The sequence below is a fragment of the Neofelis nebulosa genome, assembly GCF_028018385.1.
Source record: "Neofelis nebulosa isolate mNeoNeb1 chromosome Y unlocalized genomic scaffold, mNeoNeb1.pri SUPER_Y_unloc_1, whole genome shotgun sequence".
In the NCBI taxonomy this organism is placed as follows: domain Eukaryota; kingdom Metazoa; phylum Chordata; class Mammalia; order Carnivora; family Felidae; genus Neofelis; species Neofelis nebulosa.
In genome coordinates this window covers 126,454-139,457 of record NW_026691917.1, presented here as the reverse complement: position 1 = coordinate 139,457, position 13,004 = coordinate 126,454, and the positions used below count along the sequence as shown (strand labels likewise).

The 13,004-nt window shown below is 33.0% G+C and overlaps 1 protein-coding gene across 5 annotated transcripts in view; it reads left to right on the top strand.

Moving 5' to 3' along the window:
• LOC131503576 (lysine-specific demethylase 6A-like) overlaps nt 1–12,591 on the top strand; it is a 195,246-nt gene extending 182,655 nt beyond the window's left edge. For 3 of the 5 annotated variants that reach the window (XM_058715026.1, XM_058715027.1, XM_058715024.1), the window contains 3 exons: nt 3,945–4,071; nt 6,281–6,468; nt 7,599–12,591. In XM_058715026.1, coding sequence (XP_058571009.1) covers nt 3,945–4,071; nt 6,281–6,468; nt 7,599–7,650 — 367 coding nt within the window. In that variant the 3' untranslated portion in view covers nt 7,651–12,591. The remainder of the gene's footprint in view (nt 1–3,944; nt 4,072–6,280; nt 6,469–7,598) is intronic. The other 2 variants (XM_058715028.1, XM_058715025.1) reach the window with 1 other exon arrangement.
• The last annotated feature ends 413 nt before the right edge of the window (nt 12,592–13,004 follow it).

Below are 13,004 nucleotides of genomic sequence, written 5' to 3'. Positions count from 1 at the left end.
AGGACCACAGTATACTTGTTCATTTCCTATCCATTTATATTGTATTGTTAAAAGGTAAACTTCATTGGTAAGGGCACCTCTGTGTCTCAGTCTGTTAAGTGTCTGACTCTTGATTTTGACTCAGGTCATGATCTCATGGTTGTGGGATTGAGCCCTGTATAGGGCTCTGCATTGAGAGCACAGAGCCTGCTTGGGATTTTTTTCTCCCTCTGTCCCTCTCCCACTCACACCAGGGTGCACAGTTTTATACATAAATAAACTTTAAAAAATTAAAACCCAGCAAAAAATTAAAATTTGAGGAAGAAATAAAACTACATTTTTTTCAGCCAGTATTTTGTAGCCATCCAATACTTTGGAAAGTCCTTTTAGGATTAAATCAGTATCTAGGCTGAACAAAAGCAGTTTGTTAAGTTGTAAACATTATTTTTTGTCTTGATTTTCTATTTATGCCTGCTGCTGCTTTTAAAAAATAAGATTCTTACTGATTTTTTACTCGTAAGTTTCTCTACCTATAAATTGCTGTCCTTTATTCTTTTGTTCATATAAAGCTTTCTGAAAATGAGAAGGACTAAAAATTTCAGATGAATGGAGAAAACATAATATGGAGTGACCTTATTTGGTTATTCATTATGTGACTGACAGCAGTTAGCAGTTTTAAGATTCCACCATCTGGGCAACTAATTCTGCACCTGATTGCAGAAGCAGAACTACTCATGCCTAATGTTCACTTCTAGCAAACCAAGCTATATATCTTTGTAGTATATTGCTTTGTTTTATATGGAACTTTGAAACTGCCTATGAAGTCATACAATAAGAACTGTGATCCAGTTGCCAAAATAATCACTGTTCTTGTAAATGAAAGTGTCTTTTTGAAGGAATAGAATAATACTTAAAAGGGGGGTAGAATAATACTAAGCCAATTTCCTAATACTACTGGTAAGGGTTTTAGGAAATACAGTGTGATTCCATAGCCCCAAGAATCTTATTTTCATAAAAGAAAAAAAAAAAAAAAGGAAGAAAAGTAGGTGAGAATAATAGACGAATAGGCAGAAAGTGAAGAAAAGAGAGTTTAGAGAAGATAGAAGAAAATATTATTGCTAAATTTTGCTGTTCTTTCCGTCATTGTAAAAGAGTTGAATAGTAAAGCTTCTTGCACTGAGCTTAAGTACACAAGACTTAAGTGGCTTAATGTATGTAAACTATCTAATTCTGTGGTTTTTTTCCTATGAAGCGTTTATTAATGCTACTTCTTATTAATTTATTTTCCTACATGGCAGCATTTTTTAGTTTACAAGCAGTGTTGCATCTGCAGATAATATTTTGCAGAGTTTTAGGCATTATTTTCCTGTGAAATAAATATTTTGAAGCAGTACTTTCATATTTATAAAGTTCAGAGGTGAAGTCAGATTGGAGAGGGGTAGGAAGAAGATCTCAGTAAGTGCTTTACATCTAGTGTGATTTATATATATATATTTTTTATTTCTTCAGAGCTTTTGTATTTTTTTTAATTTTTTAAAATTTACATCCAAATTAGTTACCATAGGGTGCAACAATGATTTCAGGAGTAGATTCCTTAGTGCCCCTTCCCCATTTAGCCCAGCCCCCCTCCCACACCCTCTTCCATAACCTTCAGTTTGTTCTCCATATTTAAGAGTCTCTTCTGTCCCCCTGCCTGTTTTTATACTATTTTTGTTTCCCTTCCCTTACGTTCATCTGTTTTGTCTCTTAAAGTCCTCATGTGAGTGAAGTCATAGGATATTTGTGTTTCTCTGATTGACTCATTTCACTTAGCATAATACCCTCCAGTTCCATCCACGTAGTTGCAAATGGCAAGATTTCATTCTTTTTGATTGCTGAGTAATACTCCATTGTATATGGATATATATACCACATCATCTTTATCCATTCATCCATCGATGGACATTTGGGCTTTTTCCACGCTTCAGCTATTGTTGATAGTGCTGCTATAAACATGGGGGTGCCTGTGTCCCTTTGAAACAGCACACCTGTATCCCTTGGATAAATGCCTAGTAGTGCAATTGCTGGGTCGTAGGGTAGTTCTATTTTTAGTTTTTTGAGGAACCTCCATGCTGTTTTCCAGAGTGGCTGCACCAGTTTACATTCCCATATATTTTCTTTTCTGAATTGGATTTTTACCTCTTGCCTCCTCTAGCCCTTCTTTTAAGCGCACGCGCGCGCGCGCGCACACACACACACACACACACACTCACACACTCGCAAAGCTTTTCTTATTTTGAGATACAAATATAGTAAGGCATGAACTTATTTCCAGTAAGTTAAACATGAAGAATTGCTATAGGCAAAGTGAAAGTATTACTATTTTATATACTTCAAGAAATTTTTCATGCAAGTTTACACTTGAGATTATTATACTTATTTTATATTTTTTGATCAGTTAACATCTATGTATTCTTAAAATCATTTCACCAGAGGTTTATTTGTATGAGTTTGGGTACAGTTCTTTAATCTCGTACAGAATGTAAAATTAAGAGATTAAATCTGATGCCTCTTACCATATTATAAAACTTAATTACTTGTTTAACAGTCAGGTGTTTCTTAAGCACTTACTGTATGGCAGGCACAGTCTTAACACCAGTGTAATAAAATAGACAAAATCCTTTGCTCTCATGAATCCTCCATTCTTCTGGGAAAGAAAGTAGAAGCATGTAAAACACTTACGGAAGATAGTTTTAAATATCATGATGTCAGTTCTTTCAAATAACTTATGTAATTATATTGACTCGTCTAAATTCTGAGTCATTAGCAATACAGTCTATCAAAGAACTGCCAAGTTAGTTTGATTCTTATCCCAGGGCATTATACTGTTGTTCACAGATACAATTGGTAACATCACTCTTGTTGAACCAATGACGCTTTTTAGAATACTTTTAGAACTGAAATGTAATACACAAAAAGGTCATGTAGTACAAGTCTGCTTTCAAAGGAGAACTTCAAGCATTTAAATTTGTGGCAATGTTAGCAGACAGTTCTAACCAGTAACAGCAGAGGAAAAATCAGCATTATTCATGAGGATTTGCTCTATTGCTAGCATTAGAAGTATGAGTGTAAAGGAAATATAAACTATAAGAAAAGTTTATTAATATAAAGATTGCATTTTACAACCTTCGGTTTAAAATTGAACCAGTAACATTCTTTTTCCTTCACTGCTGCAGTTTATACTAATTTTGTGTTCTCGAATGTGTAAATCTATAATAATTTTCTGCTTTGGTCTCAGAGTTTTAAAATCAGTTATATAGGGGCACCTGGGTGGCTCAGTCGGTTGAGCGTCCGACTTCAGCTCAGATCACGATCTCATGGTTCGCGAGTTCGAGCCCCGCGTCAGGCTCTGGGCTGATGGCTCAGAGCCTGGAATCTGCTTCCGATTCTGTGTCTCCCTCTCTCTCTGCCCCCCCCCCCCCATTTATGCTCTCTCTCTGTCTCAAAAATAAATAAACATTAAAAAAAATTTTTTTTAATAAAAATAAAAAAAATCAGTTATATAAATGATACTTTTGAAGGGTCTAGGTAGAGACCTATGCCTTCTTGTCTTACTGTATTCAAAAAAGTTTCAGCATGGAATTAATACTGATTTCAGAGATGAAGGAATTGACTCTTTATTATAAATTTACCTCTTCAAAAATTATCTTCACTTGCTCAAACCACAGCAAAAATTAAGAACATTGTTTTTGAATAAGAGGGGAGTCTTTTGTAGATGAAATCATTTTATTTTTTTTTTCAGATATTCTCAAATTGGCAGTGCTTTAGTATTAGTATTGCTGTTAGGCCAGTTATATGTGAAAAAATTGACAAAAGAAAAACTGTATCAGTAAACCGTAGACCCAAGATACTCATTTATAATTGCTATATCTTTTATGCTGCAAATATTCAGTATTCAATTGTAACAAATAATTTTTCCACAATAGGTATTGTCTTCTGAAAATTCTAAAACAATGTCAGACATTGAGAGAAGCTCTTATTACTGCAGGAAAAGAGGTTATATGGCATGGACGGACAAATGATGAACCAGCACATTATTGTAGCATTTGTGAGGTAACTGTTCTTACTGACCATTTTTTTGGTATAGGTTCTCTAGCTTTGGTGTGTTTTTTTTAATTACTGATTTGTGTGTATTATTATATAATGCATTTTTAATTGACTAGTTCAACGATTTTATTAAATTTTATTTTATCTGCTAGTGTAATAATTAAGTTTTAATTCGTAATTATTGACTACTGAGACATTCATGTAATACTTTCTTACCAGTTGATAATTATCCCAGATTTTAAACTGAGACAGACAGTTTGTAGTAGATACACAGATGGCATCTCTTTCTACACATATATATAGGAATATATACATATACATATGTATATATACACACAAGTGTATATATATACACAGGTAACACACACACACACACACACACACACACACACACACACACACACACAGGCATATAGTATTAAGTCCTTTTTCATCTAATAATACAGTTGATGCCCTCTTCTGGCCAAGGCTTGGAAGAAGTGCAAAAATAAAGATGTGGTACCTCCTCTGGAGGAGCTTACTTTCACTTGGAAAAGACAGACTGGAAACAACTAGTTATTGATGCACATGACACTATGATGAATATGAAGCTGGACATGTATAGACTATTAGAGAACCAGTAGGGAAAATAATTGTTCTTCTAATTGGGTTTAGAACTTAAAGGCATATTATAACATTTGAGTCCTTCCTTAAAGAATGAGTTTGATCTGAACAAGCCAAAAAATGGCTAGAATTGGAAGTTTATAAACATCATTAGGTTTTAGGAACAGTAAAGGGATGGGAAAATGAATAACATATGTAACAAAGAGTGAGTAATTCAATGAGGCAAGAAAATAGAGTTTAAAAATTCCTAAAAGTCTGTACAAGATGGTGTATAGTTTACAGAGCATTTTGAATTCAGTTTAAGGAATTTGATGTTTATTCTGAAGCAGTAAAAGGTTTTGAGCAAGGCACTAAGTCAAGATCTGTGTTTCAGAGAGTGGTAGTTGGTAATTGGAGAGAATGCATCCATCCAGAAAGCAAACATACTAGTTTGGAGGCTATTGTAATTAAACAGGGCTAACAAGGGTTTAAACTAGTGTATTGTGTTAAGAATATAAAAAGAAAAGGAGTTTAAAAATGTTTAGAACAGGGAGTGTCTGGCTGGCTCAATTGGTAGAGCAAGCAAGTTTTGATCTCAGGGTTGTGAGGTCAAGCACACATTGGGTGTACAGATTACTTAAAAATAAAAAATCTTTTTAAAAAAAGTGTTTGGATCAACAAGGTAGTTGACCACATGGGGAATGACATGTTGAAAAACCTCAATTTTTAAACTGGGCTCACTAAATTGTTACTATTGACACTAATTTTAAAAACCTTATAAAATGGCATTTTAAAAGACCAGTTCAAATATGACTTTAGGTGATGAGTTTTTGTCACTCAAATCAAGCAATAGTCACAGAACCACTTGACTGGGAAGTTGTCCCAGTCCAAATTAAACCTTGAATTTGTGTGATTCTGAGATAGACTGATGAAATCCCTTGGCTATTTTCTTATTGTATAACCTCATCAAAATGTGTTATTATATATAATCCACCAGATTCCTTTCAGTGTTAAACTTAAATATATATCTTTACAGTATTTGAAAACAACTGTTATCACTACTATCCATTATCCTGTTGGAGTCTTACAACTCATTGTGCTTTCTGTATTAAAAATGTCCTTATTATCTTCTGGTTTGTTAATGCTCATGAATACACTATACTTCTTTTCCTTAATATACAGGCTTAAAACTGAACAGTTTTTTACTTGTCAGTTTCTACCTCTTAAAAATAAGCTGGTTATGTATATTTCAGTGTTCTCCTTTTATTTTTAGCTTTCATCTTAGTATTAGTTTGTAATCTGCTATAAAGGTCTAGATATGAGTAAAATATAGTCACCACCATTATAGAACCATTCTGTGAGGGGAGGGAAATACAAAAATACTATTAATGCTATCATAGAGAAGTAAAAAAAAAAATCATTATCTTTACCTGATTATATACTGATATTTTGAGTAAAATAAAAATAGACTCACCTTTATGAATCTTTGAATTAAACTTTTAATTTTAACTACTTATGTTTATAAAAATCACTGTCCATAATTTCATGTAAAGTAGAATTTCATAGTTTTACTAAAGTGATGCAATAAATTCAACAAATCTCCATTCGGTGCTTTTTCTCTTATATAAAATAGGTGGAAGTTTTTGATCTCCTTTTTGTCACTAATGAAAGCAACTCTCAAAAGACTTACATAGTACATTGCCAAGACTGTGCACGAAAAACAAGTGGAACTCTGGACAATTTTGTGGTGCTAGAGCAGTACAAAATGGAGGACCTGATACAAGTCTATGACCAGTTTACATTAGTAAGTGAATTCAACATGTGAGTACATAGTTAGCTGGGTTGTTGAAGCAGCAGTGTGTGTTTTTTCTATCTGGTAAATCCAAAGTAATAAGATACTAACATTTTCCATTGGCTTAATAGATACCCCTAATAAATGTCCAGTTGATACACCTTACTATTTTTTCTTTTCAATAAGAATGGCCTAAGTACAAATACAGATTTATTCGTTTTGAGATAGAGGAAGGGGCAGAGACAGAGGAAGATAGAATATCCCAAGCAGGTTGTGTGCTGAGAGTGTGGAAGGAATGGCTTAAATAATAATCGCAATAATTACATTTAAAAATTCTTGTTTTATTTATAGTATTATCACAGTCTTTATGCTACTTGATTTTACTGATAAAAGAGAGTTTACTTAAATCTATAGGGGTGATCCATAAAGAAATCTGTATTTTTTTTTTAATGTACTTGTGCTTTCAGAGTTCATTTGATTTATTTAAAACCTAGTGCTTGTCTTGAATGTTAAACTCATGGAAATATTTTATGATTCTTGACTTGATGGTATGATATATAAGATACATGATATCAAATTCTCAGTATCATAAAACTGCCATTTTTCTAATTTCAGTATCATTTATTTCTGGATTTGAATGGCAGTATGAATGGAAACAGTTATTCATGAGCTTTTGGTATTTTTCCAGTGTCCTTGTTCTAAATTCTGAAATTTTGTTTCAAGTATTTTTAATTGCATTGTTCTCAGAATTGCTTGAAGAGAAAAAAATAATGAGTCGTGAAATATGTACTCTACCTGAGAATTGTTCGTAAGACAGTCACTAGTGAAATGTTAAATTTCCAAATTATTTTCCATAATACTCTTTCTTTAGCAGTCTAAAATGTTGGCCTACATATTCCATAAGTTTTGTGGGTTGTTTTTTTTTTACTAAAATTTGAAGCACAGAAAAGTCAGGTAATCATTCAGAACTAAGGAAATTGGCCTTAATGGAGACAGTAAGGAGCACATCATTGAGCAGTCTGTTGGACCTTTTGGGGCTTTGATGTTTCTAACTCCCTCATACTTCTACAACACAGGCTGTATGTTAGTAGCCATGGGCTAAGAATACTATTAAGGATTATATACCAAAATAATTAACATACCTTATTTTTAATTTTAGGCTCCTTCGTTGTCATCATCCTCCTGATAATTGTCCCATGAATATTAAATGACACCTTTTCTACTCTTCAGGAAAGGTCTGCACCACTGGTTTTGTAGCTGTTTTCATAAGACTGCTGACTAAAAGCTATGTCTATGCAACCTTCCAAGAATAGAGTATCAACCATCTGGATATAGGAGAGCACCGCCTATATCCCACTATAATTAATTATCAAATGTATTATGATACCTGACGAGAATTGGCAATGTCAGACTACTGACTTGAAGATAACCTTTTTCTGTGTTTCTGTATTTCTGAACTGCTAACTTAGTTTTCTCATTTATTTTGCCCTTTGAGAATTTTCCTGAAAGAAAAATACTGTTCTAGCTCACTATTTGGTAAGATAGTTAACAAATTCAAATCTTTAATCAACTTTTTTTTTAATGTGAAATATTAGAAGAGAAGGTTTTTTGGGTTTGTTTTTTGGAATTTTTGTTTTTTACCATTTTATTTTTTTCTCTATTGTTTGAGGCCAGAGTGATTACACTTCTGGTTCTAACATAAAACTTTAAGAAAAGACTTACTATCTGATAGCCAAGACACAAAGATAATGGATTGCACATAGACTAAGGAGTAAACTTCAGATTTGTGACTTTTGTTTCTAATCTTGATACAGATTTACACTATTTATGAATACATATTTATTGCTTGAAAATATTTGTGAATGGAATGTTGTTATTTTACCTGAGATTTACCTGCCATTAATATTAAGGGGTTCTGTAATTTTAGGCACTACTCCTTTTACATTTTCTATGTGTAAATACAACTACTTAGCATTGTACAGAAACTTTTATTAAAATTGTTTAATGTTTAAAGGGTTTTCCACTGTTTGAGTTTTAAAAAAGACTTTGTGTAAAGTCATAGCCTATGTTCATTTTCAGATCTGATTATATGTATTTTATATATACATATATATTCACACATATGTATAACATATAGAAATAAAAATATATAATTGTATAAAGATAGATTTAAAAATTTTCACATCTGTGATAGTTTTTGAGGTGCCTACTGTAAAGTATTGCTTACAAAAATATGTTTATTTTTAAAGTAAAAGACTTTCAGTCTGGTTTAGTAAATTACAGTTAAGCCAATAATAGCTGGCAAAATGTATATTAGAAAAGAAAAGGATTTGGGGTTTTAAAAGGAACATTATAGAAATTTGTTAAATCTTACTTATCACTTTGTTATAGAAAAGAGATTCAGAATGAGGAGGATGGCTTCTGCTTTAAAGGACACATATGTTAAATTAATTATTTTTTAAAGTTAGGTAACTTCAAAATTCTGTGCTGTTTGTTGAATATGTCTGAAGAAGGAAGGAGGGGAAATGTTAAAATTCTGTAACACTAGTAAATGTTAAATTCTATAAAGGCTTTTATTTTATCTGAACAAATGACTTGTACTAACCTTAGTATCTCATTTTATAGTAATACCTGGTTTCTTCTCCTGTTTTCTGAAAAATTTGGCTTATGTTCTCATTTTTAACACAGTATATACTAAGAGTTTTCAAAGGTGCTTTGGTGGAGTTGTATAAATGAAGTTATGCAAATGTCTAAAGAGAATTTATAATCTTACCTGCTGAAATGCCTTGATGATTGTATTAATGGAATACCTTTTTTCCAATTTTCAAGTATTCTGGCTTCCTAGAAATAGTTCAAAGAAAAACTTGGAATATTTTATTAAGCTGGGTAATAATTTTTCAAGTTTTAAAATATTTTTAAAAGTTATTTTTTTTTTGAGACAGTGTGCACATGTGCATGTGTGAGCAGGGTGGATCAGACGGAGAGAAAGAGAATCCTAAGCAGGCTCCACATTAGGTACAGAGCCCAACACAAGGCTCGATCCCATGACTATGAGATCATAACCTGAGCCGAGTGAGATGCACCCCTAAAATCTTTATTTATTTATTTATTTTTAACAGAGAGAAAGCACAAGTGAGCAGGGAAAGAAAGCAAGGGAGAGGGAGAATGCCAGGCAGGTTCTGTACTGTCAGTGTAGAGCCCCATCTCACAAACCAAACTGTGACCTGAGCTGAAATCAAGAGTCTGACATTTAACCAGTTGAGCCACCCAGTTGCCGCCTCAGGATTTAAAATCTTAACAGCATTTGTCATGTGTAAATAATTTCAGAGGAAAATAATTACAGTTATTTTTTAATTAAGTACTACATGCTGCTCAGATATTTTATCTGCTATTATTTTTGTGATTCTCTTGTAAATGCTCTTATCCAGCAGGCATTAATAATAAGAGTCTAAGACATAACATTTTTCCTTCTAAACAAGAGTTACAAAATCAACCATCAGGAAACAATGATTATAAGGTACTAGTACCATAAGTGAATTTTTCATAACCATTTCTTTTTTGTATTAGTTACAAAACATTATCTCCTCTCTTTTTGAGATACTGCCCAAATTAAGGTAAATTGAATTTGTTGAATTGACCTAGATATGAAAATGACTTAATTGTGTTTCTTCATAAATTATATGTGTACTATATGTTAAGAATTCTACTTTGCAGAAGTTCAGTCTTTTTTTTTTCTTTTTAACTTTTTAAATGTGTATTTATGTTTGAGAGAGAGACAGTGTGAGTACAGAAGGTGCAGAGAAAGAAGGGGAGGAACAGAATCCGAAACAGGCTCCAGGCTCTGAGCTGTCAGCACAGAGCCCGATGCAGGGCTCAAACTCACAGGCTATGAGATCATGACCTGAGCTGAAGTCAGACACAACCAATTTGAGCCACACATGCTCCTCTCAATTAAAGAAATTTTTATCATGGCACACATATTATTGAGAAAAAGACTCTAGTCCACAAATTATACGAAATACCAGATATTAATCCAGAAAGAGTGAACTTGGTCATAATCCTTCTGTTACAGTTTAAGTAGGTTTTCTTTGTGGCATATAATTTACCAATTTGCATTTGTGCCATGAATATGCAATTTAACTTGCTTAATCTATTATATACCAAAATCCTAACTTCTACATTATCCAAAGAAATAAATTGAAAATTAGGACCTCTGTATATGTATGTCAGTCATACTCAAAGTAGGCTGGAGCTAAAAAGCCAGCAAACCAGAAAAGGACATTACAAGGAAGTGAAAGTAGAGCAAAGAAGAAAGCTGAGACAAGGAGGTAATGTTGGTTACATAAAAAGCTTTTGGAAAAACCTGTGTCATGAATCTTGAAAAGATAATAAACCAAAACAGTGTTAGTACAACAAGTGACATTAGACTGAGCAGCTTTAGTAAAGTAATGGGAGTAAAGATGGATTGCTGTGTAAGGGTAAGATTATGATTGTAAGATTCAGGTTGCATCCAGAAACCCCCCAGATAGGAAATTACTGTTGTTCAGTTTATACAAGACAGATTGCTAATTTCATTTATTTTATTTCTTTATTATTATTAAGGGTTTTTTTGCTTGTTTGTTTGTTATCTGTGTACCCACATGGGGCTTGAACTCATGACCCTGAGATAAAAATTTGTATGCTTTTCAATTGAGCTAGCAAGGCACCCCCCAGGTTACCATCTTTAAGCAACATTTTTGTACCTGTTGACCTAGAGCGGTTTATACTATTGTTCTGTTTCAATATTTGAAACACCCAGATAATGTTTTGCTTTGGAAGTAAGCACTGCATGCCTGTTTGTTTTTAGTATGACATAATTATACCATACTATCATGCACTAATTCTATTTTAATTATTTTGACTGTTTTAATTCTCACAGTGATCCTTTGAGGAAGGCATTCATTTATCTTTACCCTACAGGTAAGGGGACAAGGGATGAAAAGATAAAGGTTTAAATTCTGTCTGTAATGACTCCAGATTTAAGTGCTTATTCAGTCCCACAACAGGAAAGTTGGAATTGTAAAATGCTTACAAATCTTTGTGTTAGAGGAATCTTTTCATTATACTATCTTTGAATTTGATAGCCTGCAGACCGGCCATGTATGTTTTGTTTCTTAATTCCATATTTATTTTCCCATAACTGTGCATTCACATGTAATGGCAAAGAACTAATACAGTGGTCTTGTATACATTTTAGTCACTTTCCCCAAAGGCACCATACTGCAAAACTATAGTATAGTATCTTAGCCAAGATATGGACATTGATATAGTCAGTGTACAGAATTTTGCTTTTCACCACTTGGATCCCTCATGTTGTCTTCTAATATTCAGACCCACTGCCATTTCTTGCCTTTACCTGTCCTTGAACATGGCAACATCGTTACATTCTTTCTCTAAGGTAGCCATTTCAAGAATTTTCTAAAGGGAACCATAAAGCATGTCACTTTTTTCGATAAGGGCTTCTTTACACATAGTATAATCCGTGGAGATGTCTCAATTGTTTTAAGTATCAGCTTTCTGATTTTATTGCTGAGTAGCAGTCATGGTATGGATATACCACAATTTATGTAGCCTTTCATTCACTGAAGAACATCCCTTTGGCTTTTTGCGTTATATTCTTTATGTATATGAGAGGTTTTTGGGTGGATAGAGATTTTATGTGGGACAAATGGCTAAGAGGACAGCTGCTAGGTTGCACATACAGTTTAAACATTTTTTTCTAGAGTGATTTTACCATTTTACACTCCTTTAAATTTTGAGGAATTTTTTTCAAGTAATGAAAATTTCTCATATTTTTCATTATCCTGTTATTGGTACAGGATCTGTAGTGCTGTCTTATCCTAATTCTGAGTAGCGTTTGTGATTTTGCACATACTTGCCAGCCTTGTTAGATGTTTACCAATATTTCCTTCTTTGTTTTGAAGAACCAGAATTTTGTTTTACTGATTTCTTCTGTTTTGCCCATTTTGTTGATTTCTCTTTGTTGTTAACTATATCCTACGCATTACTTTGGGTTTGCTTTAATGTGTTTGGTTTTGTAAAGGTAGGAACTTATGTTTTAGAAGTCGTCTTTTACTATAATCAGTACAATAAATTCTTTTTTCAGTGCTTTAGCTATGTTGTATCTCACATTTTATAGTTTGTAATTTATTTTTTTGTTCAGTTTTATGAAAATTCCTATGAACTTTTCCTCTTTGACTTAAAGAGTATTTAGAATTGTGTTTATTTCTGTTTGTTTGGAAATTTTCCTGGTTATTGTTTTCCTGTGCTAATGATTTCTACCTTGATTCCATTTTGGTGAGAGCACATTGTATATAATATTTTTAAATATGTTTATGTTTGTGTTACAAGTTGCAAGATGTAGTTTTTCTTTCTGAATGTTTCATGGCGGGGGCGGGGGGGAGGGGAGGTTGAAAAATTTGTGTATTCTGATTCCAGTAGGACCATTGCGTATATTTTAATTCGTTCATTGGGTTTATTTATACTTGATTATAAATTGGGTCCAAGTTTTTTGTACACCTGCTAA